The sequence below is a fragment of the Lontra canadensis genome, unplaced genomic scaffold (assembly GCF_010015895.1).
Source record: "Lontra canadensis isolate GAN:19392208 unplaced genomic scaffold, GSC_riverotter_1.0 scaffold55, whole genome shotgun sequence".
Lineage (NCBI taxonomy): Eukaryota > Metazoa > Chordata > Mammalia > Carnivora > Mustelidae > Lontra > Lontra canadensis.
In genome coordinates this window covers 10,041,272-10,064,206 of record NW_022631049.1, presented here as the reverse complement: position 1 = coordinate 10,064,206, position 22,935 = coordinate 10,041,272, and the positions used below count along the sequence as shown (strand labels likewise).

The 22,935-nt window shown below is 37.4% G+C and overlaps 1 protein-coding gene across 1 annotated transcript; it reads left to right on the top strand.

The window, feature by feature from the left end:
- The first annotated feature begins 455 nt into the window (after positions 1 to 455).
- Positions 456 to 22,603, top strand: NAA30 (N-alpha-acetyltransferase 30, NatC catalytic subunit). The gene is made up of 5 exons (XM_032875311.1): positions 456 to 590; positions 860 to 1,625; positions 6,822 to 6,945; positions 8,755 to 8,810; positions 19,148 to 22,603. The coding sequence occupies exons 2-5, from the start codon at positions 861 to 863 to the stop codon at positions 19,283 to 19,285; spliced, it is 1,083 nt and encodes a 360-aa protein (XP_032731202.1). The 5' UTR covers positions 456 to 590; position 860; the 3' UTR covers positions 19,286 to 22,603.
- Positions 22,604 to 22,935: the final 332 nt, after the last annotated feature.

Below are 22,935 nucleotides of genomic sequence, written 5' to 3'. Positions count from 1 at the left end.
AAGGGACTCAGGTAACCGCCCTCCCCGCTCTGCCTTCCTCCCTTGCCCCTCCCCGGGTCAGGGCAAACGCAGTACAGCTGAGGAGGAGCAGTTTTAGGGAACTCATGTGCTTTCGGGTCGGCAGGCCACCAGCCCGCGGGCTTCGCGGCAGCTCGGTGGACGGTCGGCCTGCCTATCTCTCCCCCGCCCAGCGTCTTAACCTCCGCGGGCGGAAGAATTTCAAAGACGAGGACAGTGGAGTGGGAGCTGGAGACTCTGAAGCCCTGAGCAACTTCCCCGCCCCACAGCCCCACCCATTAGCACTCGGCCTCCCCCAGAGCCCACAGGAGACACCTTCGTCCCCGCCCCTCCACAGGTCACCTCCCTCCACGCCCCTTTCCCTTGGCCCCGGCAGCCGGCAGGCAGGGAAGTGTCGTAAAGCCAGGCCTAGGAAACTTTACCCGGGGTAACAGCCGAGGCGCTTTACGGCGACGGCGGCTGAGTGTGAACCTTGGCGGCGGTGGAGGCGGCCGCGGCGGCGAAGGAGGCGGCGGCGGCGGCGGCTGAGGAGGAAGAGGAGTGGCGGCAGTGGCGGCGGGGACCTGTGCGGGGTGAGCCGCGAGGAGAGGACAGGGAGGGGCCGCCGGTGACAGGGCCAGCGGATGGGTGCGGGCGGACGGGGACGGTGGCCGGCTGAACAGCTGGGCGGCGCTGAAGAGCGCGGGGGGGCGCGGAATTGGGGGGCTGCTCCGTGAGGGACGGTTTCTGCCTTTGTTCCCCCCCCCACCTTCACCGCCGCCCCCCCCGCCCGCCGCCCCCTCTGCTGCGCGCTAGTCCGCCGGGTCTCATGGCCTCCCCTCTCGGTCTGTGTCGCCTCTAGGATGGCGGAGGTACCGCCTGGGCCTAGCAGCCTCCTCCCACCACCAGCACCTCCGGCCTCGGCGGCGGCCGAGCCCCGCTGTCCCTTCCCGGCGGGGGCCGCCCTCGCCTGCTGCAGCGAGGACGAGGAGGACGACGAGGAGCACGAAGGCGGCGGCGGCAGGAGCCCGGCGGGCGGCGAGACGACGGCGGCGGCCAAGGGGCATCCGTGCCTCCGCTGCCCTCAGCCGTCGCAGGAGCAGCAGCAGCTCAACGGATTGATCAGCCCCGAACTGCGGCACCTCCGGGCGGCCGCCTCCCTCAAGAGCAAGGTTTTGAGCGTGGCCGAGACGGCCACGACCACGGCCCCCCCCGACGGGGGGCCCAGAGCGACTGCAACAAAAGGAGCTGGGGTACACTCGGGCGAGAGTCCCCCTCACTGCCTCCCCAGTAATGGAAGAACTGCGCTCCCCAGCCCGGCAGAGGCAGTGGCGGCGAGCGATCCTGCGGCGGCCCGCAATGGACTGGCGGAGGGCACGGAGCAGGAGGAGGAGGAAGACGAGCAGGTGCGGCTGCTGTCTTCATCCCTGACCGCCGGCTGCAGTTTAAGAAGCCCCTCAGGCAGGGAGGTCGAGCCTGGGGAGGATCGGACGATACGTTATGTCCGATATGAATCCGAGCTACAAATGCCCGATATCATGAGACTGATCACCAAAGATCTGTCTGAACCCTACTCCATTTATACCTATAGATATTTTATCCACAACTGGCCACAGCTGTGCTTCTTGGTAAGTGGATGGAATGCAAAGAGGGTGAACCCAGCAGAGAGATCCAGGCCGTGCAGGGCAGGGAGTGTGAGGGCTGAGAGTGGCAGTGGATGTATACTCCTGCGTTTCGTAGTACGTTACATGATGTAAAGTGCGTGTGCACACTACTAGTTATTTAATGAAAGTGTTCTGAAGGTAAGACGTCTTCATCTGGCTGAACTTCATATGTAAATGCAACAAGCCTGTGTGATGCATGTTGGGGGTCTTGGATCCTGTTTATATTAGCTTATAATCATGTTTAAGCGTTTTTAATTACCTTCCCTCGTCCTCAAAGCACTTTGCAATTATTTAATTTGAACATGGTTCTGTTCGGATACAGGCTTTATTAATCTCTCAATTGCAGCCGTAATCAGGGAAGAGTGTATGCATAAACATGTTTTGGTGAACATGATTGTCAGTAAACTTGCTGTGGCCACACTGGAGAATTAAATCTTACAAGCATTTTCTGTAATTATGGAGATTGTTTCCTTTTACTTCAACAGGACAATTAACAGTTGTAGCCAGCCTGTTTTCTAGTGTTAGATTGTAGAAGGCGCTACTAACACTTCGGGTGGCTGAAAGACTCCTGAAACTTGAACAAAATGCCTTTTTGGAACGTAGGAAACTAAGTGTGAAATTGTTACTAATCTAATTTTTTTCTTTAAGAAAATGGTCATAGATATACCTAAATACTAGTAGTAACACTGGCTTCTGTGAAGTATAGTTGACAAATTTTTTTTTTTATTTATGTATAAACAAAAAAGATCTGGCTATGAAATAAGCTAAATAGTTGTATATATATTTTTTTTAATTTATGTAGTACTGGCAGTACCAGTAGTTTCTTCCCAGTAATATCGACCAGTTTTAGTCTGTATGAAACCTTCCACTTAAATATTAATTGAGGGTATATGCATTATATTTGTGTCCTCACAAGCATTTTGTTTCCATTGACTTTTGCTGAGGAAAAGCAACATGCTTTTAAGAAGTATTTTATGATATGTAAAGGGAGAAGCACTACTGTTATTTACTGTTTTAGCATTGACTTAGTTGCACTTAGCAAATCCCTGCAAGACATTTTGACAGTGCTTTAGAAATCCATCTTTTTTACTCCATATGTTGATAATCTGAAAATATAGCTTCAGTATTGTAGGTAATGGTAGTTCTGCTATTTTCTATGTTCAGTTTACTAAACTTCAATGTAGTATGTTTGTTTAAATTGTGGGAACTATCTTCTAGCCTACAAAACTGCTCTTCCAGGATTCTAACCACTGTATCAAAATAGGAGTTCTTAGCCATGCCTATGCCAGTGAACATGGGAAAGTGATTTTATAGCACTATTCTACATGTGATATTAAATGCCAATGTAATTGCTAAAAATTTATGATTGATTTAATTGTAAGTTTACCCACAAAAGGATACAATTGAGTCACACCTTAAATTGAAATATGTATTTCTGTTAGTTACAGAAAACAGTTGTATATATAGTATTTAGGCAACTTTGGGTTCTGATACTACCTTGGCCTTTCTCAATTTGTCTGCCATTTTAGACTCTGATAAACTTAGTAAATTTTAATTTTGATATTTCATAGACTCCTTCCAATTCATCAGCTAATTTGTACTTTAGCTCTTTAATAGCCAACTGTTTAACATTAAATTCTGAATATCTGGAAATTGAGATATGTACAGGTGGTTGACATCTAAGATTTACTAGTGCAAATACATATCTGGAGGTATTGAACATAAAATAGTACTTAATCAGAAGCCATTTAGAATTGGGGCCTTTATGTTGGCCCGAATTTTTGAATTTCCTATAAGAACTAATTTAAAACAAATATAAGTGTGTATATTTATTTTAAGTCATATCATGTTAGAACTGTAAAGGATCTTAAATATAATCTAGCTCAACTTCACCTTTTTTAATGCAAAAAAATTAAGGACCAAAATGACTTAAAATGCTTAAATCTTCAGATAGTTAGGGGTGCCTGGCTGGCTCAGTCAGTGGAACGTGCAACTCTTGATCTCATGTTTGTGAATTCGAGCCCCAGGTTGGGTATAGAGATTACATAAAAACAAAATCTTTAAAAAAAAAAAAAAGCTTCAAGTATTTAGTGGCTGAGAGGTAAAGCTAGGACTTTACCTGACCTCTCAATATGGAAATAAGCAAGAACCTGAAAAATTACATATTCTTGACCTATTCATTGAAGATCATTGTGTTACCAAGTTATGCCTCATCAAGGGACTCTTGTTCTTGCAAACATGAATAATCTGAAGAGATTGAAAACCTCCAAAACGTTTCTGATTTCCATATAACCTGTAATGGATCAAATGGAGTGTATGAGGTTGAACCTTAGAAAATTGCCAATACTTGACCTTATCTGACTAACAAAAATGACGGTTTCTTATGATTCTTCCTAATAACTGTAAAAGGTGTGAAAGTAGAGTACCAGACAAATGGGACACTGTCAGTTACTCTAGTCTTAACTAATTTATCTCTACCTTTTTTGAGTTCATGGTATTTTCATCTGTTGGTGCCTTTTTGAACATCTTAAGCTTACTACCAGTGATGTATTATAGTCTGTTTATTCTAAATTTAACTTCATGGCTTCCTCTGTTTTCTCATGTATAGCATTCTGGAATTTGGGAATTTCTATTTCACACAACTTACATTTTTCAAGTTTTATAGATTAACAAGCATTTGGCCTTGTAGAGTTAAGTCTTAATCTTGCCAGGAATTTTTCAGTTTCCATCCTTGAAAAAAGAACACATTTGATAGTAAGAGATCCAAATATATGTGCAGAGCTTTTATTTAGAAAAACTGACAAGCAGTTTAGCAATTCTTTTTTTTTTTTTTTTAAGATTGCCTTTATTTATTTGTCAGAGAGAGAGTGTGCGCAAGCAAGGGGAGCAGCAGGCTCCCCACCGAGCAAGGAGCACAGATGTGGCACTGGATCCCAGGACCCTGGGAACGTGACCTGAGCTGAAGGCAGATGCTTAACTGACTGATCCACCCACTTGTTCCCCAGTTTAGTGATTTTTTTTTTTTAAAGGTTTTATTTATTTATTTGTCAGAGAGAGAGAGACAGCACAACAGGGGGAGCAACAGGCAGAGGGAGAGGCAAGCAGAGGTAGAAGCAGGCTCCCCACTGAGCAGGAACGCCAATGCGGGACTGGATCCCAGGATCCTGGGATCAAGACTTCTTTCGAGGGCAGATGCTTAACCAACTGAGCCACCAAGGTATCCCTAGTTTAGTGATTCTTATAAGTGTATAACCATCAGTAATTTATCAGAAAAAAAAAAAATAGAACTTCCTCACTATCAACATCTTATTAGTAACAGCATATTATATATTGGGCTTTTATCTTTTTTACTGATTTTGTACCTGATCTTTGTTCCTTCATACTCTTAATTAGGAAAAAGTCAATCTAGTCTAAGTGTGAACTGGTATAATACTTGTTTTCCTATCACTTCCTTGGTCAAAAGACAAAGATTTGTTTGAAATTCCTATCCAGTTTGAAAGTATTGTCCAATTGTATTGTTTCTAGTGGTTCTGATTTTGAAGAAGCTTCTTTTGGATGGTTTACTAACTGTGAAGTGTAGCTGTCCTACAGTTTTGTGTCATAGATTTATATAGGTTTCCATTTTCCTTATCAGGTCAAAAAGTTTTTTAATGTACCATTTAATGTGTACAACATGTACACACATACACAACCACATAAACATATATTTTAGGTGAGTTACTTTCAAATCAGAAAAATGCTGTTAAAAAGAGTTGTTCAGCCAGCAAATTTTTGTGTATTTTTCAGGTCTTATTTCAGGAAGAAATTTTAGTTTTCAAAAGAATTTTGATAAAACCAGATTGATTTATTGTGAATGAAAATGGAAATAGAAATTTTAGAGGTTTATTGGATTGTGTGATAAAACAGGAATGAATTAGCGTGGATTGTTCAGTTTAACAGCCCTTCAAAAGAATTTTTCTGACCTAGTTCAGGTTTGTGTGAAATGGATTAGAATTACCTTGCCTATAGGATTTCTCCACAATTAAAAAAGGACTTTTTAATCATGTTACAGAATGATGAACTGAAAAATGTCACATCAAAATTAAGTTTAAGTTAAGTATAAACTGGTCTTTTCAATTTTTTAACCCGTTTCCTGGTTTTTGTTGTTGGAATAGTTTCTTCTGAAAATTTAATTTTATTAAGAGATAATTTGAAGTTTTCCTATTTTTTAATGAGTGCTCTTTATAGCAAACACATATTTCTAGCAAGCTGACATGTTATTAAATAATTGGAGCTATATCCCTGTTGATACTTACCAGAATACAGTATCACTAGAACTTTTCATGAGTGAAGGAACTTTTGAAAAACATTTTTAATGGTAACACTGGAAATCTTAATGAAAATGGGGGATGATTAGCATTTATTCAACATGTAACTTTTAACACTCTGGGAAGACATACATTTTTATTAAAATAACTATAAAATTATATTAAAGCTTTTGCTTTAATATGAAGCTCTGATTTTAAGCTCTGGATATTCTCTGAGCTTTATGATAATGATACTGTCAGGAGTGTCCTAAAAATGAGACCATCGTGTATCTAGTTTTCATAGTCCTTCACTGAAAAAACGCCTTGGGTAAGATCCAAAGAATACCTTAAAGTCTTTTTTCTGAAAATCATTACTTTTTTTTTTTTTTGGTCAAAATCTAACTCTACTGTTCATGTATAGATATCATGTCTTATATTTTTCTTTCAGCAGAACTTTTTTAGAATTGAGATAAATTTACAGTATTTTATCATATCCTAAAGAATTTTCTTAAAAAAATTACTTTCACATATTTCCTCCTTCCCAAATCTTAAACATGTAGGTCTTTATTGCAAATAATTATAAGCACCTCTTATAAGGTACTTGAATATTTGCTTTGTGGGAATCTTGCTTCTTTTCCCCCTAGGGTTTGGTAAGAAGCGTAAGCATACCCTAAACAATGTTGAATGATTTTAAAACTGGAACATTTGAAGGACTTCTGGAATTGAGATTTCTGAAACTTATGTGATTGCTATTACTAGAATTCTTACCTCTCCTTCCTCAAAAGTGTGACCAATGGTTGGTTGCTGTTTCCCTGGGTAATTGTGCCGTACCTGATGGCAATGTATTCTTCATAACTGTTTGTTTATTTTTAAGGCCATGGTAGGGGAGGAATGTGTAGGTGCCATCGTTTGCAAGTTGGATATGCACAAAAAGATGTTCCGCAGAGGTTATATAGCCATGTTAGCCGTGGATTCCAAATACAGGAGAAATGGCATTGGTAAGGAAAATACTATGTCACTAAATGAATGCATAAGTTATTTTCATTTTTGTTTTTTAAAGCAAAAGATTTATATGTAAATATGCAGGAATGAGAAAGAAGGTAAGAGAAGGAAATTAAGGTGGTTTTTATTTCAAAATATTTTTTAAATGTTCTTAAAATGAATTGTTTCTTTATTAATGTTTTGTTTGAGAAATTATCTTTCTGGCAAGTAATAGGTGATCAGTTTCTACCTCCAAACATTTCTTTTGATCATATTCAAAATTCTTTGTTTATACTGTATACTGCAGTTTTCAGTAGCATCATTGGGGCACTGATAACCGCACTCTAGGAGCTGTCTATACCTGTGTTAAGTGGACCTCAAGGCAAAATTATGGAGAAATTGTTACCATTATTTAGTACTAGTGCTAGTACTAGTCCTCAAACATACTGGCAGTTCAGGGAGGACCGGGAGAAAGAATGCTTTCTTAGTATTCCCAATTCCATCTCCTTCTTGGGTCTACTTTTCCTGGCATTTTCAGTTAATCTTACGCTTATGATTTATAATGGTCATTAGAATCATTTGGGTGGTAAAAGCAAATGTGTAGGTCCCTCCTCCTGACAATCTTGTTTGTCCTGTTAGAAGTAGGGCTGGAGCTTCCCCAGGTGACTGTGATGTAAGCCTGGTTAAGAGCCATTGTCCTAGTGTCTAGGACCCACTGGCTCTTTGTTCAGGATGGGGATCAAACACTTGTCTGACCGTGTCAAATTCTGGGATCTAGTAAAGCTAAGTAAGTATTTGTGAAAGATTTAATGCCTATACCAGTATTTAATTACTAGTAGTTTTTTGTCACTTGTAGGTTTTTTTTTATACGAATGTTACTGTCCAATTTAAGACTGTTTCACATAATTTGAAATGTCAGTAAAAATCATGAATAGGTAGACTTAATACGTTTGGTTTAACCAATCTTTCTTACTAGAGGTTAGATTTTACTACTAAGGTTTTTAATGGATTGGACTTGTTATATAAGCCAAGTTTGCATTTTTGGCACATTAAAAAGAGCTGATAAGGGCTCATGGCAAATGATAAGCAATTGTCTGGCTAGTTCTCAGGGCAGAACCTGGTGGCTTGAGGGCTGTATGCTAGCCCATAGACATATTGTTTGGCCCATGCAATGTGTTCTTCCTCATGTGCATGGTTGGGAAATTAAGAGATTCCTTACAGAATTTGGATTTCTTAAAAATCAGAGTTGGCAGTTGTTTTCCCTCTTACGAGCCAAATGCATCTGACCCTAAACTAGGATACATTTTGCGAGACATTTACAGAGAATACTGGCGTCATTTGGGAATGCTGGACTTCAGTATGCTCAGGCTCCCTATCGGGTTTGTAGGAATCAACCAGTATTTTGGGCCCACTCTGCATCCCAGCAGTTTCTGGTGTGATTTTTGGCAAAATTAGCTCAAGAGTCTTGTAGTAACTTCTGGCTAGTTCAAGGGTTTCCTGGGTTGCTCTGGCCATACCATATCTTGTCTTTTTCTTTTTCCCTTTTTCTCTTACCTTTAAACTGAACAGCACAAACTCCTTTGAGCAAGTAATTACACCTAAGAAAAAAGGATACACATAGAGATAGGTCTTTTAAAAGGAAACTTACATTGCTATGTAGGTTCTCTTGGCCTCTCAGTTTAAATTTTTTTCTCACTTAAGATTGTGTGTATGTGCACTCAAGGTAGAAGCCAGCATTTGATATTTCTGTGCTTATGAATATGATAATTTTAGGTATCTTTAAGAAACTAAATTTTTCTTCATTAATACTCATATCTATATTCTAGGTACAAACTTGGTTAAGAAAGCTATATATGCCATGGTTGAAGGAGACTGTGATGAGGTAAGTCTTTCTAAATGTTTAAAACCTTAAACTGGTATTCTACCAGTTTTTTTTTTTTTAATAAATATCTCATAATAAATTACACTGCAAATTTCATTGCAAACTATTATTATATAATTATATAATTGTCGCTTGTGGTAAAAATTATTTTCCTTTTAAAAACACATGAATTTTGACCTAGAACAAATTTTAAGATGATAATGAGAGCTGAAATTTGCTCTTTGTCAAAATGTAAAGGTGAAATCTTAGACATTTTCAGTAAATAATTGATATTCAGAAGAATTGGTATTCAGAGGATTTGTTATCAGTTAAAGTCATATAAGGTAGCTGTTATTACTAATTTTACTGCAATTTCCTTCCATACTAGCCTTAGTTTCTCTCTAAATAACATTTTTTTTAAACTGTGTGCCAACTGTCAGCTCATATGAAAGACATTCCATTCCATGTTTGAAAAAAATCTCTCAGCATTAAATAATGAGAAGGCTGAGGAGAAAAAAAGACAACCACTTTTTAAAATGTAGACCTCTCTGTGCATTAGCCTAAGAGTGTCTTTTCTCTTTACCTTGTTTGTACAGCCTAACCACGGCTATAATTTCTTTGTTTCCTAGAGCACTGTGCTATACACATAGTGAGTGCTCCATAATTCATGGTGATGGTTGGGAATGTTAAGATTTACTGTCATAATGTGAAAGGAAATAAGTATAAACTGGAGAAGTATAGATGTTTTTAATACAGGCGTGGTGACTGAGAAGGAACAAGGTTATATTGTGCTAATAATTTTATGAACAGTACAGGTGACAATTATCTTTATTATTGGAGTGTAACTATGCCTTAGAGAGTTCTCAAAATACTTGAAATTAGGTTTTTTTCCTCAAAAGACTACAACTTGTTTTGATTACTTTTTTTTAAGGTGGATTTTTTTTTTCCTGTACAAAATGTATACAGTCATTAAGCATGATGTGTGATTTGGGGGTACAGAGTCCCTTCATTCACTGTCTTCACGCTCTGCAGCTCTTCATTCTTCTTTCCACTTATAGCTACTGTTCATCAGATCATGTATCCTCCCATTTCTAAATACACATCTAAGCTGTGTAATACTTTTTCTTTACACAAATGAAGCCATAATTATTATTCTGCAATTTTTTTTTATTTAACAATATGTCATGAACATGTTTCCATGTTGGAATACAGAGCTTTACCATAGAGTAGTCTCACGTTTCTTGTTCACATTAGTTTGTATTCTGACAGATCGCACTAAATGGTGGTTATATGAGAAGGCCTTCAGGCATGTTGGGCAGCATAGAAGAAATCATCCTGGCATTTCAGGATATTCAGCATTATTTCAGATGAGATAATTCACACATAGTGAAGGAGCTTATATTGTTCACAGCTTTTAATATAATGTTGCAAAGTAAAAGATGCAGTGACCCTGATCATTTAAATGGCTGGTAACTAAAATTTGCAGAAGAGGATTGGATTGTATATGTTGATGGGTATAAGTCTCTATGTTTGGACCATAGCCACACTGGTTAGTTCATCAGGAGAAGTCAAGCTTCCTAAAAGTTGCTGAACAGTTTGGAGAAATCTTTGGGTTGATAAGACCATGTTTTAATCCTCTACTGCTACTGAAAAGAGTGGTTTCCAGTGAAGAGGGATGTACAAACAGGGCGTATTGTGTTCCTTAATGGTGTTATACCTTCTGTGAGTTAGCCTAGTCACTACCGGTGAGACAGGGTAGTGTGCTTTACCTTAGCTGAACAAATGTTTAAACAGTATTGGTTTTCCTTTGAAAGTTCTGGGGATTGATACAGAGATTTGGGATATATCATTTTAGTCTCAAAGTTAGATCCTTAATTAGTGACACATTTTATGGTATCTTTTCATTGTGGGCCTAAAAATCTAATTCTGATTTACTTTTAAGTAAAGTAAGTAAAGTTTTAACTAATCTTAGTCTGAAATGAGGATAGTTCCATAAGCTTATTTCTTTTGTATGATGTTTTTGCAGTTCGAATAACTCTGCCTCTGAATTAGAGAACTCTGCTATGTTTAAAAAAATTGTCTGTGTCCCACATTGTTCAGATAAGTTTTTCTCTATGAAGGGATTAGAACCTTTGTTTACTCTTTATAAGGCTTTCCTTGTGTTTTAGACTATATAAGGCACAATTCTATCCCTTTTTCCCTTCTAATTTTTGATAGTTAATTTGTCTTTGTTGGTTCCACTTCCTTTTATTACCATTTCATTCCATTTTGGTTTGGTTTCTTCCCCCTCGACCCCAGTGTAACTATTTTCTTACTGATGTATTTGCTAGACCTAGTAGCTTCTTGATTCTCCTCTATTTATTAAACTACTTCTCTGTCTTTAAGATCCAAAATAAGTATCAATAACTTTTTAAAGTTTTCCTTAATCCTTCTGGACAGAATCATTTGTGTGGCTTCTGTGGTTTTCTTGGCTTCTGTTTTTGAAAAATTCACTTTGCTGTTCAGTCTGTGCCTTAGCTGCTAAGGAGAGCAGAGATTCCTCTTCTTGTTTACTGCTGTGTTCTTAGTAGTGTGGCATTTCTGATAGAGTACAATGGTTCTTAAGTATTTGTTGACTGATTAAGTCAGTGCTTCCAACATTTTGTCTGTACCTCTTTTTTTTTTTAATGCATTTTTGAATTTTGAATTATTACCTTGTCTTTGCTTCTGAGCTTTCTATAAGCTTTCTAGGAATGGCAGTCATCTTATTTATTTTGTACATAGTAAGATTTAAAAAAAAAAAACTATCCTCAGAGTTTATCAGTTGTTAAAATACCTTTTGGTAAAAACAAAATCATGTGTAAAAACAGTCTTGTATATAATTCATTGTTTTGAGGAAAACTGAAATTTTAATTTCTAAGAATATAGTAACCAATTATAAAGTAACCAACATGTGATTTTACTTTTATTAAGTTAGGTCAACCATCTTTTCCCTTAAAGTGTTAAGAAATTTCAGCAAATTATTGGAAAGAGATTTGAGGAGGGATTTAAATTACATTTTCCACCACTTAGGTTGTACTGCTATTTTTTTTTTTAATTCTTAAAGAGATTTTTAATTTTCTGCACCTGTAGAGAGTTACGTTTGGAAATCTCTCTGAAGCCTTACCATGCACATCCAGTCAGTTTTTCCTTCCTGTTCTGTTTGTAGAATTTGTGACCCTGAGTCGTGTTTTATTGCTCTTGGTAGCTCTTTTCATTTTAAGATAAATTCACAACATATTAAACCAAAATTAGTAATCACAGAGTTGAAATGTAGATGATGTTTTTGTTTGAATAATAATGAAATACTCTCTGGAGCTACTATTTATCTTCATTTTGCCATACTATTACTTTCCTAACTTTTTATGTTAGAATTAGACATGTTAAACAGCATAACTAATATCTTTTTCATTTTCTATATATATGGAGCTGTCTGTAAAGTTACAACATCAAAAAAAGAAACAAGTGGATTTGTTGCTTCATGAATGAGAAATGCATTACCTTTATTGCTGACCTGGCTTTAACTTGGTTACACCCTCACATGCTCTGGCTGCCAAACATGTAGTGGCTTCTAGAACAAGCATCTTGGGTTTATGTCTTACAGTAGAGGAAATAGTAAGAAAAATACAAATAGCATGAAAAAGTGTTCTGGAATATAGGATTGCTGGATCATATAGTAGTTTTATTTTTAATTTTTTAAGGAACCTCCATAACTGTTTCCATGATAGCTGTACCAATTTACAGTCCTACCAACAGTGGCCTAATTTCTTATAACCAATAATAAATCTGTTACATATTAATAAAATACATGTAATATCTTGATATATGCAAATAAATCTCATGTATTTTTATGATTTTTTTGATATTGTACAAAGATGACTTTTAAGCCTTTTATGTTTAACAGTTACATGTTGAATGTTTTAGTTTCACTGGAAAAATTTTGGCTATCAGACAGAGGCTGCTTGGTAAAGAACAGAGTGAAATGGAGATCTTTAAGCTGTAAGAACTTTTGGTTGAATAGTTTGTCCTAATTAAAGAACTGCTTATGAGAGTCCTGGGTTATAGTTTCTTTGTCTGTGCCATATGATTGTAATTCTGATCTTAAAGGAATGTTATGAAAAGCAATAGTACCGGCCACCTGGGTGGCTCAGTTGTTAAGTGTCTTGCCTTTGGCTCAGGTCACTATCCCAGGGTCCTGGGATCGAGGCCCACATCGGGCTCCCTGCTCAGCGGGAAGCCTGCTTCTCCCTCTCTCACTCCCCCTGCTTATGTTCCCTCTCTCTTTGTGTCTCTCTCTGTCAAATAAATGAAATCTTTAAAAAAAAAAAAAAAAAAAGGGCAATAGTAGTATTCAGTAGTATTGATGGAAGGTGTGTGAGGTGCCAGACCATAGGCTAGTGCTTAGGTTCTGGCAGTGAACAGCTTGCCCTCCCTCCGGCAATTCCAGCCTACAATATTAAAAAAGTCTTTCGAAACTGTAATAGTTTGGCTTATCCTGACAATGGTTTGTTGCTAAGAGAGTCCGTGGAACTTCGCAGTAATCCTTTTTCTGTTAAGTAGAATTCTACTTTGGCAAATTTCTTTGGGACCAAAGTAGCCTCATTATCCTTTGGCTTCCTATGTAATACTCCCATGATGTGGACTGAAAGAATAGTTTTATATTGAGTTCACTCTAAACCCAGATTCTCTTTTAATGTGTTTATAAGAATTTGAATGATTAAGTATTAAAAAGTAGTTACTTTTTTTTGACATTTTGTTTTGTCAGATGATCTCTTTGTTTAGAGAATGTGAGTACTGGGAGAATCTTTTCATTTAAACTAAGGTTAGCCCTTTGTGTAATTCCATTTCTGTGTAATTGGGCTGTATTTCACTAATCTGTTAGGATGCCAACAAACATGAATACAGCTCTTTACCACACCTTATGTAGCCATAATAAGCTTCAGATGTGTCTTGACTATTTTCAGTTGCCAAATATTAACAAACATAGACTTAGATCCCCTTCATTGTGTCTTAAGTAGGTTAGATCTCTCATTTGCTGCCTTGTTTTACTCTGGGAAACAATCAGCGGGGGAGGCACAGAAGAGTGGATACTATTAAGTTTTAGTTCAGATTTGCAGTCTGGTCTGTTTTTGCAGTACTAGTGGCCTTGAGTTTCATTCTTTTGTAAATTGGAGAAAATCATATCTGTTTAATAGGGTTATTCTGAAAATAACATAATGACAAATGCATGTAAAATGACATAATGCATGTAAAATCCCTTACAAAGCATTTAGTAAGCCTTCAGTAAACAATAACTTAAAAAAAATCTTTCACTCCTTTTTCTGTGAAATCAAGTTCCAAGTTTGGCGTTGTTGTACATTTATTGCTTCACATGTTAATTGTTTTGACACATTTTAGCTCTAAGTAGGTGGTGGCCTAAAACAGAATTCTAGGAGTTACCCAAGAGAATTGTTCAAAATTAAAAACCTGTATTGATCAGATTGTAGTGATCTTTCATACTGGAAGATGACATACATTACTAAAAAATAAATTCCATATTTTTAAGAGCAGGGAAAAATTGTTGACTTTTCTTCTTCTTCTTCTTCTTCTTTTTTTTTTTTTTTAAAGATTTTGTTTATTTATTTGACAGATCACAACTAGGCAGAGAGGCAGGCAGAGAGAGAAGGGGAAGCAGGCTCCCCACTGAGCAGACAGCCCCATGCGGAGCTCAATCCCAAGACCCTGAGATCATGATCTGAGCCAAAGGCAGACGCTTAACGCACTGAGCCATCCAGGCGCCCCTGTTGACTTTTACATTTTAATTTGACTTGATTTTTTTTCAGTGTTCCAAAATTCATTGTTTATGCACCTCACCCAGTGCTCCATGCAATCCGTGCCCTCTCCAATACCCACCATCTGGTTCCCCCAACCTCCCACCCCCGCCCCTTCAAACCCCTCAGATTGTTTTTCAGAGTCCATAGTCTCTCATGGTTCACCTCCCCTTCCAATTTCCCTCAGCTCCCTTCTCCTCTCTAACTCCCCTTGTCCTCCATGCTATTATGCTCCACAAATCAGTGAAACCATATGATAATTGACTCTCTCTGCTTGACTTATTTCACTCAGCATAATCTCTTCCAGTCCCGTCCATGTTGCTACAAAAGTTGGGTATTCATCCTTTCTGAGGGAGGCATAATACTCCATAGTGTATATGGACCACATCTTCCTTATCCATTGGTCCGTTGAAGGGCATCTTGGTTCTTTCCACAGTTTGGCGACCGTGGCCCTTGCTGCTATAAACATTGGGGTACAGATGGCCCTTCTTTTCACTACATCTATATCATTGGGGTAAATACCCAGTAGTGAAATTGCAAGGTCATAGGGAAGCTCTATTTTTAATTTCTTGAGGAATCTCTATGCTGTTCTCCAAAGTGGCTGCACCAACTTGCATTCCCACTAAGAGTGTAAGAGGGTTCCCCTTTTCCCCACATCCTCTCCAGCACTTCTTGTTTATTGTCTTGTTAATTTTGGTCATTCTAATTGGTGTAAGGTGGTATCCCAATGTGGTTTTGATTTGAATCTCTCTGATGGCTAAGGATGATGAACGTTTTTTCATGTGTCTGTTAGCCATTTGTTTGTCTTCTTTGGAGAAGTGTCTTTTCATGTCTTCTACCCATTTTTTGACATGATAATCTGTTTTGTGTGTGTTAAGTTTGAGGAGTTCTTTATAGATCTTGGACATCAGCCCTTTGTAGTGTCATTTGCGAATATCTTCTCCCATTCGGTGGGTTGCCTCTTTGTTTTGTTGACTGTTTCCTTTGCTATGGAGAAACTTTTGATTTTGATGAAGTCCCGAAAGTTCATTTTCGGTTTTATTTCCTTTGCCTTTGGAGACATGTCTTTTTTTTTTTTTTTTTAAAGATTTTATTTATTTATTTGAGAGAGAGACAGTGAGAGAGAGCATGAGTGAGGAGAAGGGCAGAGAGAGAAGCAGACTCCCCATGGAGCTGGGATCCCTATGCGGGTCTCGATCCTGGGACTCCGGGATCATGACCTGGGCCGAAGGCAGTTGTCCAACCAACTGAGCCACCCAGGCGTCCCCTGGAGACATGTCTTGAAAGAAGTTGCTGTGGCTAATGTCGAAGAGGTTATGCCTATGTTCTCCTCTAGAACTTTGATAGATTCCTGCCTCATGTTGAGATGTTTCATCCATTTTGAGTTTTTCTTTGTGTATGGTTTAAGAGAATGGTCAAGTTTCATTCGTCTATACATTGCTGTCCAATTTTCCCAGCACCATTTATTGAAGAGACTTTTTTCCACAGTGTATTTTTTCCTGTTTTGTTAAAGATTATTTGACCATAGAGTTGTGGGTGCATATCTGGGCTCTGTACTCTGTTCCACCGGTGTATGTGTCTGCTTTTGTGCCAGTACCATGCTGTCTTGGTGATCACAGCTTTGTAGTAAAGCTTGAAATTAGGCAGTGTGATGCCCCCCAGTTTTGTTTTTCTTTTTCAACATTTCCTTAGCAATTCGGGGTCCCTTCTGGTTCCATACAAATTTTAGGATTGTTTGTACCAGCTCTTTGAAAAATGCCGGTGGAATTTTGATCGGGATGGCATTGAAAATATAGATTGCTCTAGGCAGTATAGACATTTTAACAATGTTTACTCTTCCAATCCATGAGCATGGAATGCTCTTCCATCTTTTTGCATCTTCTTCAATTTCTTCAATGAGTGTTCTTTAGTTCCCCGAGTACAAATCATTTACCTCTTTGGTTAGTTTTATTCCCAGGTATCTTATGGTTCTTGGTGCTATAGTCAATGGAATCGATTCTCTAATTTCCCTTTCTATATTTTCATTGTTAGTATATAAGAAAGCAACTGATTTTTGTACATTGATTTTGTATTCTGCCACATTACTGAATTGCTGTATGAGGTCTGGTAGTTTGGGGGGACTTTTATTCTTAAACCAATTTATTTGTTGTACAACATTTATTTAAATATTCCTTCTTAGTAATATTTTCTCTTGCTCCTGATTTATTTATTACTTGTTTTTAGACCTTTTAAAAGTTCATATTTAGCAAGTGATTTACTTTAATGAGTAAATTGTATAGGCAGTTGCTTTAAGATGATGCTTTCTCTTTCAGTACTTTGGTCATTTAAAAGTTTGGTAAAACTTTCATTTGTCTAATGTTTATGTAATATATGTAATATAATGAAGGGTATGTAGGATGTATATAATTTACAAATATTTAAGAGCCTTCTCTGTGTTAGCCAGTATGTTAAGTACATAGGAAACGGCTGTGAAGGAGGTACACATGATCCCCGCCCTTCTTGGGCTCATCACCTAGGAGAGCTGTCACAGTCATTAAATGTTGAATGAGAATGTAGTTGGATAAGGAATGGTGCAGAGTGCTGTTAGGGTAATACAAAAGAAGGGGATACTACTTCACCCAGTCTGGAAGGGACAAACTAACAACAAAAGCAAGGAGGACAGGAAGAGCATCCTTCCAGACAGAGAAAACAACTTGTGTGAAAGGTCTAAGGTGGGAAAGATCACGGTGGGTGTCAGAAACTGAAAGTTCAGTGTTGATCATGGAGAGCTGAAAGAGCACAGGCAGGGGGCTGGAGGGACCGAAAGTGAAGTTGGTAAGGTAGTTAAAGGCCATATTTTGATGGGCCTTTTAGGTTTCTTTAGATTGCTTTTAGATTGTGGACTTTATCTGGAGGACAAAAAGGAGTCAGTAAATGGTTTTAAGCAGGGAGTTAACAAGAGTATGGAAGACTTTTGAGTTAGATCTTAGAATTTCAGTATTCTGGGAGCTTGGACTAGAATGGTATCAGGGATAGAAAGAAAAGGGTTGATTTGAGAGATTTAAGAGAGAAAATTGCAATACTCGTGCTTGGATGTTTGTAGCAGGGCATAGAGAGGGAAAAAATTATTTCAACAATGACTCTTGGTTTCAGGTTTGAGGCATTGTTAGGATGGAGATCTTGTTACTAAGATACGGAATTGTGGAGGAGGAGTTGATCATGAGTTCACTTTTGCAGAGGATGAGTTGAGGTATATTCTTTTCCCTATTATTTATATCCGTTTGAATTCTTGTCAAATGTTTTGATAGCTTGAGATAGAACAGAGAGTCTCATAGGCTTCACTTGGGCCTTTGTTTAATTATACTTTGCTCTTTTTTGTCCCACTTCAAGCACCTGAGGGTTCGTAGTAGTAGTTACAGTAGTAACTGTAGCTCACTGTGTTGGTAATTCTCAATGAGGTAGGTTGAGAAGCAATAGAAAGGCAAATAGAGTTGTGTATCTACAAGGTGGGAGGATGGGATAGAGGATATTTTGGTAGAGGAAGGTAGAAACAAATTAAAAAAAGGAAATTAGAATATCAAAAAATGTCACTTACTCATTGTCAGGGCCATTCTAAAAAAGACTCAGAAGTTAATACTTTATGTGTTCTTCTGTTAAGTGTTGATGTCCATAATATGAAGTCATTTGTTTGCAGACTGTAGTCTCCCAACTAGCAGCCTCAGCATCAAGTAGCAATTTTTTAAAAATACAGATTCTTGGGCTCCACCCCAAATATACTCAGGGGTCTCAGCAATCTATTTTAACAAACCCTCCAGTTAACTAATTTTGCGGTACCTTTGGTCTAAACAGCGAGTCAGATAATAAATATTTTAGACATTGCAGACTCTAGATCTCTGGTGCAGCTGTTAGGCTCTGCTTCTGGTATTGAGAAGGCGGTCCTAGATAGCACGTAAACAAATGGGCATTGGTAGTGTTCCAATAAAACTTTATTTTCAGAAACAGGCAACAGGCACATTTGGCCCAAGGGCTATAATTTGCAGATTCTGGTGTAGACTCTAGATAATATGGTAGTTGTTGCCAGGCTAAATGATGACAAATTAATGAAAATATAGGCGTCGGAGGTCAATTTGAATAGTTTCAAGTACTGGTCCTTTTTCTTCCAAGTTTTTATTGTTGATATTTTTTTTTTCTTCATCTTTTTGTCACGCTGTTTTTCTCCACAGGGAAATAATTCATCTTTGTTTAGTACAAAAACATATATTCTCATTGCTAAAACTTCCAAACATCACAAAAAATCAATAGAACAGAAAATGTTCACATTCCTACCTCTCCTTGCCCCAAGAGAAAATTACTATCACAATTTCAGTGACTATTTTTCTGGTTTTTTTCTCTTTAACATTTGTTTCACCATCAATTTAAAACCGATACGGTATGTTTTTCTTAAATACTTAAAATGTTTACTTTATATGTGATTTGTCAAATTTTGAAATTATAGAATTAATTTCAAATACATAAAATTGCAACTCAGTTTCCTCTTTTTTTTTTTTGAAGGTTGTTTTGGAAACAGAAATAACGAATAAGTCTGCTTTGAAACTTTATGAAAATCTTGGTTTTGTTCGAGATAAGAGGCTGTTCAGATACTATTTAAATGGAGTTGATGCACTGCGACTTAAATTGTGGCTGCGTTGAGAAACTGACATCAAGGAACAACTTTCCAACTACGCAGAATCGACCTTTGCATGCAATGCAATTTGTACAGAATTGCTTTGCAGGTGGATTTAGTAATTTCCATGCAGCTCTTATCTGTCAGTGTCTCATTGAGTGTCGCACAATATTTGTTGCACTTTGGCATGGCGCATTTGTTCTGAATTAAAAGAGATTGTTTTAAACTTAAAGAGTTCTTTTGGTACCAGCAAGATGTGCCAGTTGATAGCCAAGATTTGTTTGTTCATTTGCAAAGTCTGCTGACAATGTCATTTACACAGTGATCATTTTGTCACAGAACCAGTAAGTGGAACATGATTTTTGTTCCTTAAAAAAGCCAATGTAAGATTGTAAAAATCTAAGTATACTAACATTTCACATGAAACCTGCCATAGTTTTCTGAAGGGGGTGGGGGAAAGCTTCAATTTTAGGTTTTATTTTTTCAATATTAAATTTTCCATTCTTGAATATTGGTACCTCAGTGATTAGTGAATGAAAAAAAATGTTATGTAGGGTTGGGTGTGTCTTACAATGAGTAAAGATAACAATTAAATTGCGTCTGCCAGTGCCTGTGTAGATAAGTATATTTGTCTTCATCTCTAGTTTTTGAATGCATGCTATCTTTTCCTTTTCTTTAAGGCCTTTGCAAGAAAACCTTTGTTTTTATTTAAATTCTAAATTTGATAATAAATTATTTCAGATTTTTATAATTTGGATACTTTTTTCCAGGTGAGTGACAGAGTGGTTTACTGTAAAGTCCCTTTTTCCCTTACAGTAAGAAGTTGAATCTACTTGGAAAATCTTTGAGAAATGACTTAAAAGGGATGAGAAAAGTTGATGGAGCCGGGAATTGCTGGGTTTTTGGATGCACTTTTTTTTTTTTGAGAGTGAGGGAATTTTTGGAAAAGAATAGAAAATTAATGTAAATTGGTATGATTTTATTTAATCAAAATTATCGCTAAGCTGTGAAGAACAGCTTTTACAAAGCAGTTGGAACTTTTTTTCCCACTTGATTTGGATTTCACATTACTTCTGTTTCTTAACATGCTTAACTTTGGTTCTTGGTCTTGGAAATAAATTTCAAGGTGCATTGTATCCATTTTAAACTGATTTTCTTTTCTTTTCACTTATTTGAGCAAATTCTTGGGGAGGCTTTGCTTAGTTCTCAGAAAACCAAAAGGGAAAATTGTAAAAAAAAAATTTTTGGAATGAGTCCTATGGGTTTTCGTAATAGTTATCACCATGTTCAGTTACATTGTATTTTGGCCGATCTGTGCAGTGTAACAAATTTTGAAGTTAATTGCTCTCAGTTGAGTCAGGAAACATGCGATGGATAATTTAACTGGAAAACCTAGGTACCCATTTAAAAAAAAAAAAAAGAAAGATGGATGCTCTGTGAAAAATGTTTTGTAGGATTCTGTGTTGTTGTTTCTTCAATTTGGATATGCTTTACTTCTGCTCTAGGATTTGGTTTGAATTTTATTTTATGGCTATAATTACTGTATTTTTAAAAAACCCTACCTCCATTAACAGTTGGTAAAAGCCCCCTTTCAGGAAAGTTTGTTGCCTTTTTTTTTTTTTTTTTAAAGGAAAGCTGCTCCTTGCTCAGTGTAGTGTCTTGAAAGTGAACATGGTATTAAGTACTTTTAAAATAATGGTACACAGATTTGGTAAAAATAAAATCTTCCTGCTGGTGGGATCATTTATCCTTCTTTTTAAAGACAAATATTTCTTTCCATTTTATGTTGCTCTTGAAAGTTTAATGGGCAGAATATTGATTACATTTAAAATGTGATGATCACACAATACACAGCTCTCCAGCTGACAATTTTGAGTATGTCTTTGCTCAAATGTCATTTGGGCTCTAGCCTTTAGAGTAATGCCAATCATAGAGATGCTTCTGTTATTTTTAATATGGAGGGAACTGAGCTAAAACAGTTATCAAATTTTATCTCACCACTTTATGTTTGATGTGGTGATTCATGAGTAATGATAGTTGATGAACATATAGTTGCTTGACTCACTAATGGGGACAGTTCTAAAATAGATACATGCTAGATTTTCATTTCAGTCATTGTGTTTTTGGCACGTTGTCAGTGAAACCATCTCTGCTGACCTTTTCCCCTAGAATTGACCACGTTTTGCTGAACTGCCTGGGTGTTTGTAAACATGACCTCAACTTTGTGGCTAAAAAGTCAGATCGTTGCTGTATTATTCAGTTGGTGTATGTTGAATATAAATGTCTTCCTTAGATCTTTCTTTGGTTATGCAAAAATGGTTTACTTAAGTGGACTAAAATTTTAATGTCTAGCATGATAACCCAGCATCAAAACTAAGTCTCCGTTCCAGTTGCAGTAGCATCATACATTGATTTACTTCTTGGTAGTGGGCTTTCATTTTTCTTATATAATCTTAAAACAATCCCATTTAAAATTGATAAGAGTGAGTTCACTTGGCTAAAACTGAGCAAAATTGGTGCAACTTTCTTTTAACGGGGTGCTGCCTCTTTAAGACTGACTGTACTATCCACTGACACTGGTTTGGCAGTTGGTACTGCTGAACATTTTTATACATGCTACCATGAAGCTATATATGTTAGTATTGAAGAAGCTAACGGGTATACTATACTATCATTTTTGATGTGTGGGCTGATTGTAATTTCCCTTACGTTAGGATGAAACTACTCGAGAAGTCCACAGATCAGAAACCAGACAGTAGTTTTTGAAGTTGAAGCCAGCAAAATTTAAAAAAAAAGAAAAAAATTACTATTGAAAAATTGGTTTTAATATTTTCTGCCTCTCCTCCAAATTACCCTCCCTACTTGCTCGACAAATCTATGTAAAGAAGTTTGTTTGTCACATGTTTTAATTTTACCTTGCCCTGTGTTATGGTATTGGCTGACATGTATAAGACTGGATGTGTATATTTATTATGGTGTCTAAAAATCATGAAGTTCATCACTTTCCAGGAGCATAGATAAAAGCAAATTGGTAGTGCATCAGAGTTACTTTTTAGTGCACCATGACATCACTAAAATGAGTGCTATAATGTTACAGGGCTTTCAGGTTTGTAAAAACATAACCATAAATTATATTGACGTCAGATATGAGTTGAGTATCTATAAAATATCACGTGTATCTCAAAATATTGGACTGCTGTTTGATGACTGGATATTGCTGCATAATTTTCTTCTATTGTCCCATATCCTTTTGGAGAGAGAGATTTAATGGGATTTGAAATGTGCAAGCTGTCTAAATAAGATGCAGTCAAATAAAGTTGGTTAAGTTGTGTTTGCATTTTTCTTTTAGATACAGCTGTGTGCATTTTATGATTGAGTTATTCTGCTTTTACCTACTAAGAAAAAAAACCAACCAATCCATTCAGTTCCCCACTTCCTGCCTCCGATCCAAGAACTATTTGGAAGAAGTGATATATAATTATTATCTGCTTTGTGTTCTGACAAAGTAAATTCGAAAATAACATGAGTTTGATTTTCCTAAAAGTATTCAGTCAACTCAGATATCAGATATCAATACAAATGAGAGCATTTTTTTGCATGTGTAAAACCAAAACTTGTTTTTTTGTCCTTGTCCCATAGCAATTTATTCCTAAGACCATCTTTCTTTTAATTTACT

Bases quoted from the DNA above. Each gene is read 5' to 3' on its own strand.
- NAA30 (XM_032875311.1), top strand. From the start codon at position 861: ATGGCGGAGGTACCGCCTGGGCCTAGCAGCCTCCTCCCACCACCAGCA. The intron at 6,946-8,754 runs GTAAGGAAAATA...TCTATATTCTAG, and splicing joins ATACAGGAGAAATGGCATTG to GTACAAACTTGGTTAAGAAA. The intron at 8,811-19,147 runs GTAAGTCTTTCT...TTTTTTTTGAAG, and splicing joins TTGAAGGAGACTGTGATGAG to GTTGTTTTGGAAACAGAAAT.